This window comes from Ursus arctos, unplaced genomic scaffold, assembly GCF_023065955.2.
Source record: "Ursus arctos isolate Adak ecotype North America unplaced genomic scaffold, UrsArc2.0 scaffold_24, whole genome shotgun sequence".
Taxonomy (NCBI): domain Eukaryota; kingdom Metazoa; phylum Chordata; class Mammalia; order Carnivora; family Ursidae; genus Ursus; species Ursus arctos.
In genome coordinates, this window is record NW_026622919.1 from 15,629,470 (window position 1) to 15,648,335 (window position 18,866).

An 18,866-nucleotide genomic window follows, 5' to 3' on the forward strand; every position below is an offset into this window, starting at 1 on the left:
TTCGCTTTGCTCTATCACTGGATGCGCACACATTCAGGACTGTGGGGTCTTCCCAATGAACTGATCCCTTTTCATTATAAAATGTACTTTCTTACCCCTTGTAATATTTTCCTTGTTCTGAAGTCTCCTCTATCTAATACATAGTCACTCCCGCATTCTCAGTGTTTATATAGTATCTTTTTCTATCCTTTTAATTACAAAGATGCAGGTTAAAAATAAAGTGAGTTTCTTGTAGACAGCATACAGATGGGTCATATAACAGTGACCTAACCTGACACTCCCTTCTAAATGGAGTGCTAGACCATTAATGATTTATTCAATATCAATAAATTTGGATTTAAATCTGCCTTATTGTTAACTTTTTCCTTATGTGTCGCATCTTCTTGTTTCTTTTCCCTCTCTACTTTCCTTAAGACTGAGGTGTATTTTTCTTTAAGTATTCCATTTTATCTCCACTGAGGCATTATTAGCTATTACTTCTTTGTTGCATTATTATTTTAGTGGTATTTAACTTACCATAGTCTACCTTCAAATAACCAGAAAGAATATCATCTGAACTCAATAACATAGACCGGATCTTAGAAATTCACTGTAGGGGTGCCTGGGTGGCTCAGTCGGTTAAACACCTGCCTTCGGCTAAGGTCATCATCTCAAGGTCTGGGGATCCAGCTCTGTGTCTGGCTCCCTGGTCAGCAGGGGAGTCTGCTTCTCCCCCCGCCCACCCGCTCGTACTCTCTCTCTTGCTCACTCACTCTCTCAAATAAATAAATAAAATCTTCAGAAAGGGAGGGAGGGAGGGAAGGAATTCACAGTAATCAAAGGTTTTGTAGTAAAAGCAGAATCCCATCATAGCAAATGTCACTATTAAAAGTTCTAGGGGGCACCTGGCTGGCTCAATTGGAAAAGCCTGTGACTCTGGATCTCGGGGTTGTGAGTTTGAGCCCCATGCTGGGTGTAGAAATTACTTAAATAAATAAAAAACTTAAAAAAAAAAAAAAAGTTCTACAAGGATACCCCGTAATAACTTTGTCCTAAGCTTCTACTTCAGAAATAAATAAAACTTTGGAGAACTAGTTAAAGTAAGTTATCTACCAGGGCACCTGGGTGGCTCAGTCGGTTGAGTGCCTGACTCTTTGGTTTTGGCTAAGGTCATGATCTCAGGGGCATGGGATCAAGCCCGCATCGGGGCTCCAGCTCCGTTCTCAGCACAGAGTCTGCTTGTCCCTCTTCCACTGCTCCTGCCACCCCCACTCTCAATCTCAAATAAATAAATAAATCTTTTTTAAAAATAAAAATAAGTTATCTACCACAAATAATTCTGTATAACGAATGCTCCACCAGTTCTGTTCCAGAATATGTCACAATTTTTAAAAATTTTCCTGAGTTCTATTAACAGCTAAGACCTTTTAATTTTGCTCCATGTGTCTAGCATGACATACATATTCACCTCACTTTTCCTCACATAAAATATTCCAAATCATCTCTAGAAAAATCCTCTTTCAAAATAAGCCACCAAATAACAATGCAGTATTAAAAAAGAGAGCTTTGGGGAGGCTGGATGGCTCAGTTGGTTAAGCATCTCCCTCTCAACCCCGCTCATGTGCGCTCTTTCTCTCAAATAAATAAAATCTTCTATAAATAAATAAATGAAATGCCAAACTGACTCGAGATTAGCTAAAATTTTATCAATTCCATATAGATGAATTTCAAATCCTTGCAGTAAAACTCATCTCATACTTCTCAAAAGTGCTGATTAATAAAATTAAGAAAACAAAGTATTGCTTAATAAATTCACTTTAAAAGAAAAAAAAGACTTTTTCTTTTTTAAAGATTTTATTTATTTATTCGACAGAGAGAGACAGCCAGCGAGAGAGGGAACACAAGCAGCGAGAGTGGGAGAGGAAGAAGCAGGCTCATAGCGGAGGAGCCTGATGTGGGGCTCGATCCCATAACGCCGGGATCACGCCCTGAGCCGAAGGCAGACGCTTAACGGCTGCGCCACCCAAGCGCCCCCAAAAAAAGACCTTTTAAAACATGGCCTCCCTGGGAGTAAAGGGAAGAATAATAAAAGTTTGGGAATTAGAGGCAAGTCTCCTACACAGTAACTCCCCATACAACATCTCTAGTAACTACTCACGCGCTCAAACACTTCCTGTAAAAGACAGTATGTGTTAATTTGAGGTAACTAATTGCTAGATAGCATTTTTTAACCCCACTGTGAGTCACAAAACTGTTTAAGAATGTATGAAAACCATGGAACTCTTTCCTTCCAAAAAAGATACATATAAACTTTACCTAAGACAGATCCGTAAGTATATACAAATTTTACCTACCATTTTATGAGAGTCAAGAACCCTAACACCTGTCCATGGACTCCCTTGCCATACCTGACCATGGAGAAACCAATGTTTTTATTCGTTGATACATATACGGACTGACCGATGGACAAATATAAAAATATGTTCCTCCTCTCTATGGAGAGGAATGTGCCTATAACTACCAAAATTACAAATGCACATATCTTTTGACCCAGCAATTCCACTTCTAGGGATGTATCCTGTAAGTATATATGAACATGTGTGAAATGTCATTATGCACAAGGCTATTCACTACAGCAGTGCTTATATCAACAAAATCCTGTTTTCTATTTAGATGTCCATCAACAGGAAACTGGTTAAATTATGGCTCAGCTGTACAATGGAATATTTAAGCAGCCTTTGGAAAAAAGGACAAGGAAGCTCTACATATACTACTATAAAACAATTTCTAAGATTTTAAGCACAAAAAGCAAAACATACAATACTGTATATAATATACTTGTCACTGTTGTTTTTTAAAAACGGAAGGGGCTAATATACCAATTTTTTGTGCGTGTGCGCACACACATATATGTAAAATATATAAATATATCACATATACATCAAATACATATGATTTGTACCACATATATCACCATATATATAAATAAAAGAAACTGCTACTAATAGCTAGCTGTCTCCAGGGACAGAAACCAGATGGACATGGGAAAGGTGTCAAGGAGATGTTTCACTGTGTATCTCTGAAATCTTTTGAATTTTGTACTAACCGAATATACCTCCTAATCAAAATTAATTCGTTAAAAAAGAACCTCTACCCTAGACCCTAAGCAGTTCTGTTAAGCTTCAAAACCAAGCTGATCTATACCATCATTCTGTGACTCATTCTGTAATAATATTTTATCAGAACATTTCTTAGGTTGTTTGCTTATAGTGTATCTTATGTGATCTTTCTGAGCAACAGAGAAAAGGTCTCATCTTCTCCACATACAATCTGACTCCTGAGCAAATGACGCTCCCTTCTCTTAGGCCCACGGTACTTCCGCATCTCTACAGCCCCCTCAGCTGTGCGCCCTACACACCTGGGTCTGCGTCTGCCTGATTCTAAAAGCCTCAAGAGTACACAGTGCGTCCTGCTGACCTCACCTAGACACAGTACAGCCTCAATAAAAGCTGGCTGAACTCAACTGCTGAAAAATTTGAATATTAGAATTTCAATATAGCTATTATATGTCTCTTTTCCTTCATCTTTTCCAGATTAGCATACAAGCAGGACAAATGGTTTATAAGATACTGATGGAATATTCTGTGTCTTGGTTCTAGCTGGTCAATTGGAACGTTAACGCAGACTAGATAAGTTAGTTTTGGTTTGATGCTAGTAGCTTCTGCTAAATTTGAACATTAAATCTGTCTATTAGAGTTCATTAACAGAAGATATCCTGAACTGGAGGCACTATCTCCTGAGATCAGTGGCCCTTCAGATTACATTCTAATTCCACAATTAATCCTTAGCATTCCTCTGGAGTCAGGCAAACAGGAACTAAATTAACACCCACTCTCGCAGCAGCTTATGTGATAAGTCACGTATTTACTCTTCATAGACGCAGTTATCAGTCATACAGGTCGCGCCCATTCCAGCAGACACCAACATCTTGTTATCTTTATGAGGACAACACTAACAGTCTTCATAGGACTTAATATTTAAGGCAATACTGGTTAAAATAAAATCTAGGACACCAAATTTGGATAGCTTGCTATTATTATTCTAAAACTGGTTAAAATAAAAGGCTATTTATCCTATGTAACTCACCAAATTACATGACAGCTTAGTTCTTCTGCTTCCCAGGCCAATAGTACTATCTGCAAAAACTGGAGTTTGAGTATTATTACTAGTTCTTCTACAGATGTTAATGAAATTGCTAAGACTTTGAAGGCTTTTGCTGGATGTGAACTAAAAGAAAAATAATCACCATTTTTGGCTGCCCTCTGTCAATTATAACGGCTGAGAGGGTCAAACGCCAATAAAATAATGAAGTTTAATATGATCCAGCCATTCCACTTCTGCATATGTCCGCAAAAGAAATGAACGCAGGGACTCAGACATCTGTGCACCCATGTTCACAGCAGCAGTATTCACAGTAGCCAAAAGGAAGAAGCACCCCAAGTGGCCAATGACAGATAAATGGGTAAATAAAATGTGGTACACATAATGGAGTATTATTCAGCTTTAAAAACGAAGGAAATTCTGACAAGTGCTACAACGTGAACCAACCTTGAGGATACTATGCTAAGTGAAATAAGCCAATCACAAAAAGACAAATACTGTATGAATCCGCTTATATGAGATTTCTAAAGTAGTCAAATTCAGGGGCACCTGGGTGGCTCAGTAGGTTAAGCGCCTGGCTTTGGTTCAGGTCATGATTCTGGGGTCCTGGGACTGAGCCCTGCATCGGGCTCTCTGCTCAGTGGGGAGCCTGCTTCCACCTCTGCCTGCCCCTCCCCCTGCTTGCGCTCACATGCTCTCTCTCTGACAAATAAATAAATAGAATCTTAAAAAAAAAAAAAGGTTATGTTAAAAGAGTAAGATAGGATTACAATGCAAATTTCATTCTTAGCTCTATCCCAAATTGCACAGGAAATTATCAATTAAGTTGCTAAACCATCAAAACAACCAAAATTCTCTTTCACTGAGCATCTGACTATGAGCATTCCTCAGCACAAGGTCTATCTGTGAGGGGAATGATATCTCTTATATCTGACCGCTAATGTAGTGTAACTATTTCCATTGTTAAACAGTAAAGATAAGGGGCACCTAGTTGGCTTAGTCAGTGGAGTGTGCGACCCCAGGGTCGTGAGTTCGAGCCCCACAAGCTGCACAGAGTTTACTTAAAAAAAAAAAAATTTAAAGATAAGATTCTGGAAAATTAAAGTACTGGGAGTGGGAAGAAAGCAAAAACACTGGTACAGTCATGAGAACCTTGGAAAACAGGCAAAACTAATAAACCAAATGGAGAAGAGTCCCACTGGTACTCCAGATCCTCTAGCCTACTCTAATCTGCAAAGGAGTGTTCCTTGGGTAGAAAGCAAGAAAAGTCCATGAACAGTACACTTATCATGGTGCACCTGGCTGGCTCAGTTGGTAGAGCATTCGACTCCTGGTCTTGATGTTGTGAGTTTGAGCCCCCACGTTGGGGGTAGAGTTTACTTAAAAAAAAAAAAAAAAAAAGTGCATTTATCATGATGAGCACTGGGTAACGTGGAGAATTGCTGAATTGCTTTATTATTATACACCTCAAAGTAATATAACACTGTTAACTATGCCGCAAAAAGAACAGTCCAAATTATGAAACAAGATTTCCTATGAAAATCTCTTTGAGGGCAAAAAAGCTGACCGGGGGCAGGCAGGGGCTAAGACAACCCTACGATAAAGATCGGTGGCCCCACACTAAGCCAACAGACTACCCTCAAACGAACCAAAGAGAACAGAGAGATGGGAAGGTGAACCCCTCTGTAGGGCAGTCACCCAATACTCCAGGAATGATTTTATTTTTAGGATGTCTAAAGTCTGAGGAAGGAATATATAGGATTAGAGAAAGTAAAACTGGTAACTGTACTGTAAAAAAGTCAAAGGGAATAGCCTATGAAGCCTATGACATGGCTACCACAGTAGGAAGCAGATTCTACACCAATCCCTTCCCATCACATCTCGTAGCAGTTAGGGCCACAGGAAACCTACCACCAAGAGGCAGCCAGCAATTTGAGACGCAGACAAGGTAGAGAAGAACAAGACTGACCAAGCCAAATCACCCCTAGACTCAGGGTTGAAATACAAAATCACTGATAATATATATTCCCCTTCTCCTTGCCTTTTTAAAAAAGAGTTTTAGGGAATATTTCAATTCGGTCTTTATTTTTAACTAAAAACAAACAGAGAATAAGAAATAACACAAATGACTCTAATGGCCAGGAGTGATGACGATGACAACACCTCATATAGGAAGTAAGGAAGCAGATGAGAAGTGAAAACTCCCAAGGGAGAAACCTAGGTATGGACTCTTACCCTCTATCGCACAGGAGTTCATGCATACTTTGTAAGTGTTACACAGGAGGTTTGTATTACTGACTGTAAAAAAGTGAAATGAGGAATTACTGTACCAAAATCCATGAGAAGACAAAAACTCAGAAAGGTAAGCTCGGCACTCAAAAAAAAATTTATTTCTATTTGAGGGCATTTGCTGATTTAATTCCAAAGTAAAACTCTGAAACTGAGCTGTACTTTAGGAGGCCTGGGGGTGTAGGGAGAGAATGAAGTCAAAGCCCAGGCCCTCCCCAATGAGGGGAGTCTAGGAAATCCACCCCATACTTTAAACAAGCAGCACAGGCTACCTTTACAGGACAGGAGTGACCCAGAAACAAATCAGCCTTCATGGAAACTCAATGGATAGGTTTACGTAGATCAGACAAATTTAAAAAAATAAAGTGTAAGGTAGGTCAGAAGAAACTACCCAGCATTCAGCCCTGGGAAATAAAGACCAGAAATCCAAAAAACTGAGTAGAAGGCAGAGAAAATACAGTAAGGAGGTCTAATATGTTTAAACAGAGTGCAAAAAGGAGAAGACAGAGTAAGGAAGAGGCAACATATGAAGAGACAATGGCTGAGAATACTCTAGAATTGATTAAGACCAGCAATCCACAGATTCAAGAATCCCAACGAAACAGAATAAACAAAAGTAATTCAACAATTCACAAAAATCTGCACAGAGATGTTTATAGCAGCTCTCTTCATAAATGCTAAAACTTGAACACAACCACGATATTCTTCAAGAGGTGAACGGATAACAAACCGTGGTACATCTAGACAACGGAACATTACTCAGCACTAAAAAGAAATAGGCTAACAAGTTATGAAAAGCCATGGAGAAAATTTAAATTAAGTATTACAAAGTGAAAGAAGCCAGTCTGAAGGGCTACATACTGTGTGGTTCCAACTATATGACATTCCATAAACGACAGAACTATGACGACAGTAAAAAGATCAGTAGTTGCCAAGGCTTAGGGGAAGGAGGGATAAACAGCTGGAGCACAGAGGATTTCTCGAGCGGTAGAACTACTGTGTATGATACTATAACAGAGAAAGATCCTTATTCATTTGACCAAACCCACAGAATGTATAACACCAAGACTGAACCCTAATGTAAACTATGGACTTTGGGTGATAACGATGTGTCAATATAGATTCATCAATTGTGACAAATGTACCACTCTTGTGGGAGATGTTGATACTGTGGGAAGAGATGCATGTATGGGTCAGAGAGTATATGGAAAATCTAGGCACCTTCCACCCAATTTTGCCCTGCATCTAAAACTTCTCTAAAAACTAAAATCCATCTTTTTAAGTGTATGCTCAGGTTCCCAAAAAAATACTCAAATGTAAATAAATCACAGAAAAATAATGAAGAAAAAAAAGTAATCCAACCTACACATATCACCCATTCCCACTTTATAATACGGAAAATCTCAAAAATGGGCAAGGAAAAGATAGATTACGGTCAACAGAATGGCAATGAGACTAAAAATAAAAAGGGTATAATGGAAGCCAGCAGACAACAGTGAACACCGTAGTGAAAAAAAATAATAGCCAACCTAGAATTTTAAACCTAACAAAAATACCATTGAAGAATAGCACCTGGGTGGCTCAGTTGGTTAAGCACCCGACTCTTGATTTTAGGTCAGGTCATGATCTCAGGGTTGTCAGATGGAGCCCCACGTTGTACTCCATGCTGGGCGTGGAGCCTGCTTAAGATTCCCTCTCTCTCCCTCTGCCCCTCCCCCCCTTAAAAAAAAGAATAAAGAAAAAAACCCAGATATTTTAAAGCAGATGAAATGGGAAGTCAATCACAGGTAGACCCCCACTAGCAGAATTCCAAAGGATATATTTTAGGAATATAAATATTTATAATATCTTAGAAGAAAAAGTGCTCCAGATAAAACGTCAGAGACACAAAAAGGAATGAAGAACAAAGCGTAAACATGTAGATTAGGCTAAAGTAACACTGACTACATAAGCAGATTCAATAATAATGTGGAATCTTAAAAATACATATACGAATAATAGGTACATGAAATTTCTTGTATTTATCAAAACCTGTAAAATTGTGCAACGTGAAGTGTAAATCCTAATGTTAAACTATAGACTTTGGTTAATAATAACGTATCAATATTGGTTCTTCAGTTGTAACAAACCTACCACACTAATGTAAGATATTAATAGTGGGGAAAACTAGGGGTGCCTGGCTGGCTCAGTCCACAGAGCAAGCAACTCTTAATCTCAGGGTCACGAGTTCAAGCCCACATTGGGCATGGAGCTTCCTTAAGAAAAAAAAAATAGTGGACAGAAACTAGAGAGGCAGGGAGGAAGTATATGAGAACTTGGTACTATCTGCTCAATTTTCTATAAACCTAAAAATGGGATGTTAAAAATAAATAATAAGATAACACAAAAATTTGAAAGTAGGGGAAAGAAAAAGTATTACGTGCTTATTTCTTTATCTTCATAGCAGGAAATTAATCAATACATGAAAAAAAATCATTTCAAAAGAAGGTAAAAAAGGCATAAGAAAGATTTAAAAAGAAACACCAGGAAGATTTAAGCCGAAATATATCATCGCATTAAATATAAATGTACTAAATCTTCTAACTGAAAGACATGAATTTTGAGACTGGAGTAAAACTATAAGCTAGAGGAGACCATGTCTACATGGATGACAACTAACTCTACTTTCATCTTCACCATACTCCTTTCAACAAAAACTTATTCAACGTATACAACATGCTGAACATTTTAACAGTCAGAGATAAAGATATCATACATGTTCCCAAGGAGACTAATAGGGGAAACAAATATGTTATAATAAAAGGAGATTATCAAGTGTTAATAAAATAATGCAACTAGAATAGTGCAGGTATCTGAAAAAGCTATAAAGACGACACATCTATAGATTATGCTTTGAAGAATAAGCTGAAAGTTCATCAGGCAAATAAAAAAGGAAAGGTAAAGGAGAGAGTATGAGCCTGTTTGGTAACATTACAGGTTAGGAGATAGTCATGATTTAAGGGAGCGGAACACAGCAGAGGGAGAGAAGACAACTGGCAACGAAGTTGAAAAATGAGGAAAGGAGTTTTAGCTCTGTCCAACAGGAAATGGGAGCCTTTAAAGCAAGGGAGTAAAACAATAATGCTGGTATTTTTAGAAATCTATTTAAAAAAAATTTTTTTTTAATTTTAGAGAGAGAGTGCATGAGGGGGTGGGGGGGGAGGCAGGAGAGAATCCTCAAGCACACTCCCACCTCAGCGCAGAGCTCCATAGGAGGCTCTATCCCACCACCCAAGTGATCATAACCTGAGCCAAAACCAAGAGTTAGAGACCTAACCTACTGAGCCACCCAGGGACCCCTATCTTTAGAAATCTAACTGGGGAGAGTTTACAGAAAGATAAATGGGATAGGAGAGACTGGCTACTACAGTTATGTATGAGGAAGGATTGAGAAAGTAGCAGGCAGGACAGAAAACTGCTTGTGAAATTTCAAAGAAAGAAGAGACATGAGTTGACACTTGACTACATGTGAAATGGGAGGAAAATTAAACAAATACTAAGTAAATGAAAAGGAGAAGACAACATAAAGCCAAACATAGTAAGAAATTTAACAGTGCCTTAAAATTCAAGTGTAAGTGTAGACTATTTCTCAGAATTTATGCTTACTGAGCACTGTCTAACTATGCATTAAATGTAAAACACCAAAACGTATATTTTTTTTTAATTACTAGATTGGTATGTACTAGATATCCATAACTGACACCTTTTTTTTTTTTTTTTAGGGAGGGGGCAGAAGGAGAGGGAGAATTCTTTTAAGATTTGATTTATTTATTTTAAAGCGAGAGAGAGAGTGCAAGCACGGGCGGGGAGCAGAAGGAGAGGGAGAAACAGACTCCTTGTTGAGCAGAGAGCCTGACATGGGGCTCCATCCCAGGACCCTGAGATCATGACCTGAGCCAAAATCAAGAATCTGGCGTGTAACCAACTGAGCCACCCAGGCACCCCCATAACTGACACCTTTTAACTGATGCAATTAACTAAATAACAGGAGAAAAAGTATCAGTTGGTTAAACATCTTTTCAGAAGTCAAATTTGATCATTTAAAATGATCATGTATCAGAAAAAAATAAAAATAAAAATAAATTTTTTTTTAAGATTTTATTTATTTATTTGACAGAGAAAGAGACAACCAGCGAGAGAGGAACACAAGCAGGGGGAGTGGGAGAGGAAGAAGCAGGCTCCCAGCAGAAGAGCCTGATGTGGGGCTCGATCCCATAACACCGGGATCACGCCCTGAGCCGAAGGCAGACGCTTAACCGCTGTGCCACCCAGGCGCCCCAAAAATAAAATTTTTAAATAAAGTGATCATGGGGTCCCCGGGTGGCTCAGTCGGTTAAACATCTGACTCTTGATTTTGGCTCAGGTCACAACTCACGGTCATAAGATGGAGCCCCATGTGGGGCTCTGCACTCAGCGCGGAGCCTGCTTGAGATTCTCTCTCCCTCCCCCTCTCCCGCTGCCTGTGTGTGCCTGCTTGCTCTCAAAATAAACAGGCAAAATCTTAAAAAAAAAAAAAAAAAAAAGTGATCATGTAACACAAATTTATAGAAGGTAGAAAAACAGATCATTTTTCTTTAAGACATCAAAAATCTACCATGTGATACCTTAAAAGCGTGTGGTCTTACTTCAGGCTCTATAAAGTGAAGGTTCTTGTGCCAAAACAGACTGTCCCACTTTCACGGCTTCTCATTTTGTTCTTCCTTTCAATACCGCCACATACTACATAATCCTTTTTATTCAATACAACTGAAACTAATGACATTAATAAAAACAGTAGGCTGCAATGGGGAATCTAAAAAAAAAAAAATTACACCTTACACATTTTCTTTGAACTTCAAACCTATAAATGTATATTCTGTTGCCAGTCTTTTGACGAAGGCCTTCTGAGTTACAGATCCACTGACTGTAGTTCCAGTCTCACGCAAACCGCACCCATAATGCACCATCTACAATTTCTGGTTTCAATTTCTTTAAAAGTGAAGCGAGACTTAAAAGATCTAAATGAAGAATTCTTCCAGATTACAAAAAAACAAAAAATTTGTAAACATTTATAGGTATCTCCTTATCGGCTCACTTTACAGTCTTTCCAAGGCAGTTAACTTAGTTTTCATAGAATCAACAATTCTTACATTTTAGAGTTATATTTCTTTGGCTTATGAAATTTTATATGAAATTATATAATTATAATACAAGTGCAAGTTGTCATAATGTGATTCTCTGTAAGTCTATAATTCAACCTGTTGGGCATCAGTATGTCTTACAAAAAGAGAACAGAATTTATTAAGACTAGCATCCCTGTTACAAAAGATTTAAATTCACGTATTACTTTTATTGTACTTGGAACAGTACCTGGCACATAGTAAGTACTATCTAAGTATTTGCTACTCTACTGGCATTAAAACTAAACTAGCTACAGGGGCGCCTGGCTGGCTCAATAGGAAGAGCATGTGACTCTTGACCTCAGGGTCATGAGTTTGAGCCCCACGGTGGGTACAGAGATTATTTAAATAAATAAATAAACAAACAAACAAATAAATAAATAAATAAACCAATCTAAAAAACAAAACAAACAAAAAAACTAGGGGCACCTGGATGGCTGTCAGTTAAGCGTCCAACTCTTGGTTTCAGCTCGGGTCATGATCTCAGGGTCTTGAGATCAAGCCGGCATCAGGGTCTACGCTCAGCAGCGAGTCTGCTTGAAGATTCTCTCCCTCTGCCCCTCTCCTGACTCTCACACGCTCTCTAAACAAACAAATAAATAAATCTTACCCAAAAAAACCCAAAAAAAAAACACCCTACACTAAACTAAACTAAACTAGCTACAGATATAGTGCATGCAACGGTGGAATTCTCCCTACTTTACACAGTCCCTGGAGTCACAGAGACAACCTGCACGTAAATTGTCAAAATGGAGTTCCTGGCTGGCTCAGTCAGTCAGTGGAGCATGTGACTCTTGATCTTGGGGTTATGAGTTTGAGCCCCAAGTTGAGTACAGAGATTACTTAAAAAAATAAAATGTTAAAAAAGAGAGAGAGAGAACACTGAGTAGGGAATATACGCTGCAATAGGTCCTCACTGAAAACACAGGAATATGAGGTAGAGTCAGTTTCACAAAACTACAAGTGGATTATCCAGTGCTTAAGGGAGGAGACCTTAAAAAAAGAAGTAGGCTAGCTCACATATCAGGTCAACAAGAAATGAAAAAGTAGGTTCACAACCCAATTTAACCTCATCACCTCAAAAATGCTAAGAGGATGGTTACATGTCCTCCTAAACCGTGGCACTAGATAGAGAAGGAAAACAGCTGTATTTTCTCAGTGCACATTAGGCTACTTTCCTCCATCATTAACTCACTAATGACAGAAAACGCCGATCTCTTAAAAAAATCCATGCAGTGCATCCCAAGGCACAAAACAAATTCTTTTGGTTTACTGATTATAAATTAAATACGCTAAAAGAAACTGAATGCATGTAAATGCAACATGCAAGAAAACTTAAAATTTGAGAAAATCCTATATATCAGTAAAGAGCAACTGAAACACAAATGATAAATGTGTTGGCTTGACCATTTTGTTTTCACCTAAGTTTTGTGACGCAGATCTAATTAATCTGCAGGTGTAAAAAACTTGAAGCAACATGACAGAAGACCTACCAGCAACCGGAAGTTCAAACACCACAGCTACTTAAAACACTCTTGTCCACTAGGGAAGAATCCACAGTGGCACTAACTTTCTTCCTTCTATGGACATCAAAAAGCACTGAAAATGGTATGAATGGTTAGGAGAAACTCAAGAGACAGCCCCTGAGGGCTACACCAGTCCCACTAGATGGCACTATCACAGGGAAGTCACTCGGTTCTCCCATTTGGAGCAAAGGCTGAAAGCTCTCTTGATCTTTGCAAAACTGAAAACTATCAATTCAATGACATCCTCTTTGGGAAATCATGACCCATAATGAGGAATTCAAAGCTAGGAGGAGCAGTTTTTCTCAAAGCACCTTTTCTCCCAGTAGCATGGCCTCCTCCTCCCCAGTCCTATTTCAAATCAGTGGTCTGAGGGATACCATGTCTTGCAGGCAAAAAAAAACATACAAAATGGAGATTTTTTCCCTCTTCCTAACTCCAAACTACGGAAAAATTTACTTGCTTCCCCCCCCAAGTTTCTTTGCTATGGGGAAAAAAAAAACCAATCTCTTGCTGGTCCTTGAACAACATTTTTTGTAATCAATATACTTACTATGACTAAAAACATCAAAATAACATACAATTAGTGACACTAAAGCATTTGGATATAAATAAACTTCTTTATATATAAAAGGAAAAATTTATTAAAAAGGCAGATTTAAGTCTTCCGACTCCTTAATTACATGATTTTAAGGTTGGGCCTGAGCAGCAAGATTCACAATGTCAATCACCGCCATCACTTGCGCCTACCCCACCAAAACTATACTCGGATATAGCTATCGATGACCTTAAACACTGAAGAAAAGAAAGGCATGCTGGGGCGCCTGGGTGGCACAACGGTTAAGCGTCTGCCTTCGGCTCAGGGGGTGATCCCAGCATTATGGGATCGAGCCCCACATCAGGCTCCTCCGCTATGAGCCTGCTTCTTCCTCTCCCACTTCCCCTGCTAGTGTTCCCTCTCTCGCTGGCTGTCTCTCTCTCTGTCAAAAAAATAAAATCTTAAAAAAAAAAAAAAAAAAAGCATGCTAACAACAAAACCCAATGAATTTAAACAACATACAATTTGAATACAAACTTACTTTTATTCTGTAGGTGACCACTTGAACAGACAGATTTGGGTATGAACCTTCTGCTGAATTCCCAAATTAAAAGACACATCAAAGGTCATCTTATTAGGTAATCAACTGAATCAGAGATCAATTTAATACTCAAATATACTGCTCACTTTCAGCTGAAGCTACTTCTCCTAGATTAGAGAACTCACATTTATACATATAATATTTTTAATATAACAACAGCCAGTATAGCCACTCCAAAGTGCCACAAGTCAATTATTTAATCAAAGTGGCCAAAGAAACCAAGAACTAATGTGTAACGAATGTGTGCCCACACCACCCTGTCGCAGTTCTAATACAAATCTCACCAAGTATCATCTCCCTCTCACTTTCTCCACAACGGAGGTTTGGAGGCACTGAGCTGTCATTCCTGACACCCTGCACCATGCCTAGTATGCAGCAGGCACTCAATAGCTGTTGAATGAACAAAAAAACGATCAAGCTATTTTGGCTCACCAAAACTATGAGACCCCCTCAAAGCAGCCAGTTTTTCCAACTAAACCTTGCCAACACCTTCTCCTTTAAGAAGCTATTAACCAAAGCTTGAGACTAACATTTAGGTCACCATAAGAAATAAGATTTCTTGCAAAGCACAGAGAGAAATGTCTCGCATGAAGTCAAAGACCAAAATTCACAAGTCTCAAGCCCAACTAATTCAACAATCTCAGACTGGTGAAGCTTTTAAATAAAACATCACAAACATATTTTACGTATTGTATTAAAATCGTAAATATATTGCACTAAGACCATCTTATGAAAGCAGAGGGGTGAACTACATAAAGGGTGCATAGGAAGCCATAATGTTGCTCAGCTTAACCACCTGACCATTAATGGGGGCTTGATCTTACTTTATGCTCACCGAACAAAAATAGAGAGTGAATAAGAATGAAAAATAGGAGGAGGGAGAAGGCAGTTGGGGGGGGGGGGCAACCAGAAGGAATCTGTTGAACCACAGAGTGGGAGAACTGACAAACTTAACAGAAGCAGATTTTTCAAAACTCTAGCACACAACTACCCCAAAACACCCCCTGAAACAATGAATCTACGCCAGTATCTTTTCATTATCAAGTTTTTTTTTTAATGAATGAAGAGTTTTGACAAAATATGGCACAAAATCCAGATACACATCCCATCAGTATCCTTGCAACAAGACCCATGGGAAACCTCTCCCATATTAGAGGGAAAAGAGAAGCATATACTCTCACTTAGAATCCCTTCAATACTGTTTAGTTAGTGGAATGACTGGTAGGATCTAAAATTGCACTAGAACCATGAGCTGATCTCCCCTGCAACCTATCAGCATGGCCCACCCAAACTGATCTTGTTTTCTAAATGTATTTCAATTAGACTATGAACAGTGTTCATTATTAGCATTTTACTCACCTTACTAACACCAACTCCTGTAAACCTGGCCTCTAGTAATTCCTGCCGTCGAGGGTCCAGGCTATGCAATTCTTCCATCATTTCTACTGAAAAAGACAAAGTAAGTTGTAAGAACATAAAAGCTAAAACGTGAGGTACCAATTTTTAGATGTAACAAAATGCAGTAATTATTTCATTGAATGGTCACACACAGGTAAACCTCAAGTAAATACAGCATACGAGCGATAAACTACAATGGGCTGCATCAAACAGCAACACATTTAAAGTTAAAAGTGGCTCAGAAGTCCTCTTCCGAAGGCTAGTTATCCTTGTCTAGTTCTGATCTGATTTTAACAGCAAAAACCCTCAAACCCTTCATATAATCTCAGTAAAAGTTGAGCAAGGACTAACTTGCAAAACAACAACAAATTCCTTCTATTAACCTTCGAATTTAACTAAGTACTTTTGGGTATTTGTTTCCCAAACCCACAGGAACTAGTTCTTAAACTAAAAATACGAATCATTAATAATAATTTAAAAATAATGTAGCATGAATCAGAAGCTACAAATAACTTCAAATAACTCTATTATATAGCTCCTTTCTCTGAAGAGCTCACAGTAGCTCATGAAAAAAGGAATTAATTATTTTTAATTTAATAGAGAACCCATGGTAAAACCATCAACCAGCATTCACTCGGGAAATCAGTAGAGCTCCATAACCATCCCTTTACAAAATCTTTTTCTGACCACTCCCTGGAGCAGTAGGTTTCTCTAGACATCTGCTTTTAGCACTCCTTCCAAGCAGGGAAGGGCAGGAGGACACCATTTTTAAACTCCTTCCACGACCAATAAATGCACAGGCTACTTTCAGCAAATATGTCCATCCACTGCAAGAGATCAACTCTTGGAGAACCCACTGGAAACCTCTCTGATATTAAAAGTGGAACAGGAGCATACACCATTACACAGACCCCCTCTGAACATATCATTAAACAGCTATTGGAACGATTGGCATGATTTAAAAGTTCACTGAGGACGTGAATTAACATTCTCCTCTGCAATCTAACAGCTCCACGTTAGCTGCAACAACCCCTACCAGTCCTCCAGTTTCATTTCCCTTCCTGGATTGAGAGCCGGGGGCAAAGGGGAATGAAAGGGTGACAAATTAGTTTCACCCACCCAAACAAGTGCAGGTTAGCGAGGGAATAAGGAAATTCTCGAAAAGGCAGAAAGAGAAAGGCATCTTAAAAAAGAAAAGAAAGAAAGGAAAAGGGGGATTGAGAGGGAGTGCTTCCCTTAAGTGGCCTTCCTCGCGCCTCGCCCTGCCCTAATCAAGGCCGGAATGGCAGAGGGTGCAGCCTCCCTCAAACCCTAGGGTCTCTCGGAACATTTCCTAAACCTCCATCCCCAGGCCTGGTCCGGAAAATGACGCCCCAGCGGTTATTCCATTTAATGTCAACTCATGTTAAGGAAATCTCCACTCTGTCTCATTCCAGCGGGGCCTTGGACCGGGATCCTCCCTGCAGCCCTCCCTACAGCCGGGAAGCAGAACCGCTGGGGCCTGGTCCCGGCGCCCCTCGCCTCCCGCCGGCTCCAAACTTTCCCCAACTCCAGGCCCACCTGTCACGGAGGGAGGGCGGGCCGGCTCTCGGGGGCGCCCGGGAGGCTGCCGGGGCCTCCAGCTGCCGGGGCGTCCCCTTCGCCCTGGCGGCCGCCGGCCCCACTCCCAGGCCGGGGCCGCCTGGGCCTCCCCCATCTTCAGCCCGGCCCCTCGGCGACCCGCAGCCCTCAGGGAGCCCCTCCCGCCTCAGCGCCGAGGAGCTGCGGCCCGGCGCCGGCCCCCGAGTGGGCCCGGGCCGCAACCTCCTCAGCTGAGGGGGTCTCCCGGACGGTTAATGCCCCAGGCCCGGCGCCCTCCCCCGCCCGGGGCTCAGCCTCTCACCTGCCGCCGCCGCCGCTCCACGCTCCTCCCGGGAGGGGCCCCGACCCGACCCGGCCGCGGACCGCTCCGCTCTCCCCCTGGGCAGGCCCGGGGCGGAGCCGGGGCCTCTCCTGAGCGCCGCAACCCCCCGCCCGGGCAGCCGCCGCCGGCGCCGGGCTCCACGAGAGGGCGGGCGGGGGAGGGGGGCCGAGGAGGCCGCAGATCCCCGGGCTCGCGTACAGAGCCAGGCGCCTGACGCGGGCCCGGGCCCGGGCGGCCGCGGGGGGCGCGGGACCGGCCTCCTGGCGCCGGACAAAGGCCAAGGGAGGCGCAGGAGGGCCCAGGCCGGGCCGGGAGGTGGGGGCCCGCTCGGCTGGGGGCCACTCGGGTGCGGCGCGGAGGGCGGGGGGGTCGGAACCGCTGGTGCCCAGGACCCGCCTCCGGCCCCTTAATCCGGATCGGTTCGGTCCGGATTAGTAGTGATCGGTGTAAACACACTAGTGAAACCGCGTGTTTCCTCGCGAGATTTGCACGGCTGGGAGGCAGGGGGGGTCCTGGGGGGGGTGGGGGAAGAGCCGACAGTGGGGGAGGAGGGGGAGGGGACGAGGAAGGTGGGGGGGTCCCCGCTGCCCCGGCGCCCCGCCTCCTCCAATCAGCGGCCAGGCTGGCGGGCAGGGGTTAACCAGGGGACCCCGCGCCGGCGGAGGAGGCCGCCGCCTCGCCGGGTGGCTGAGGGCGGGCGCACGGGCGGCGCCGGCGACGGGCCGCCCCGAGCCCGACCCGGGGAGCCCCCGCCGCCGTCCGTGTGTGACCGGCCCCTACCCGCGGGACCGGCCCGGCCGAGGCGGTTGGGCCGGCGCCCTGGGCCGCGGACCGGCGCTGGAGGGGCCTCGCCGCCTGGGCCGGGCGCTCCCCGATCCGCCTCGCCGAACCCCGCGCCCGCCTAGTCCCTCATCTCCACGAGTTTGGGTGAGAAGTGGGCTTGCTCTGCCCGGGGATGGATTTTAGAGGAAGAAAGCCCGTGACCGGCGGACCCCGCCCGAACTTCCACGGAGACTCCCAGTTAGTGAGTTCGCTGTGCCCACCGCGTTGGCTTCTCGCACGCCCCGCCACTCTCCAAAGGGACCGTCCGGCTCCCCAAACCCACACCGGCCGCCTTGGAAAGCGGACAGCCACTTTCCCTCCACATACCTGGCTGGCAGAGGGCGCCTCTAGGGACAGAAGGTGCCCTGGGATCAAAGCTGAGCCCCCACTCCCGCCGGGATGCTGCCCTCCGGAAGGGGGGGCGCTACCCCAAAGGGACACCCCGGGCACCGGG

At 42.4% G+C, this 18,866-nt stretch overlaps 1 protein-coding gene across 6 annotated transcripts in view; it reads right to left on the minus strand.

Moving 5' to 3' along the window:
• TLK2 (tousled like kinase 2) overlaps nt 1–18,050 on the minus strand; it is a 107,471-nt gene extending 89,421 nt beyond the window's left edge. For 3 of the 6 annotated variants that reach the window (XM_057318281.1, XM_057318280.1, XM_057318279.1), the window contains exons 1-2: nt 17,248–17,398; nt 15,649–15,731 (exon numbers count right to left, since the gene is read on the minus strand). In XM_057318281.1, the coding sequence (XP_057174264.1) occupies nt 15,649–15,731; nt 17,248–17,383 (219 nt within the window). In that variant the 5' untranslated portion in view covers nt 17,384–17,398. Of the gene's footprint in view, nt 1–15,648; nt 15,735–17,247; nt 17,399–17,569 lie in introns of those variants that run through there. The other 3 variants (XM_048225399.2, XM_026512541.4, XM_026512540.4) reach the window with 2 other exon arrangements.
• Nucleotides 18,051–18,866: the final 816 nt, after the last annotated feature.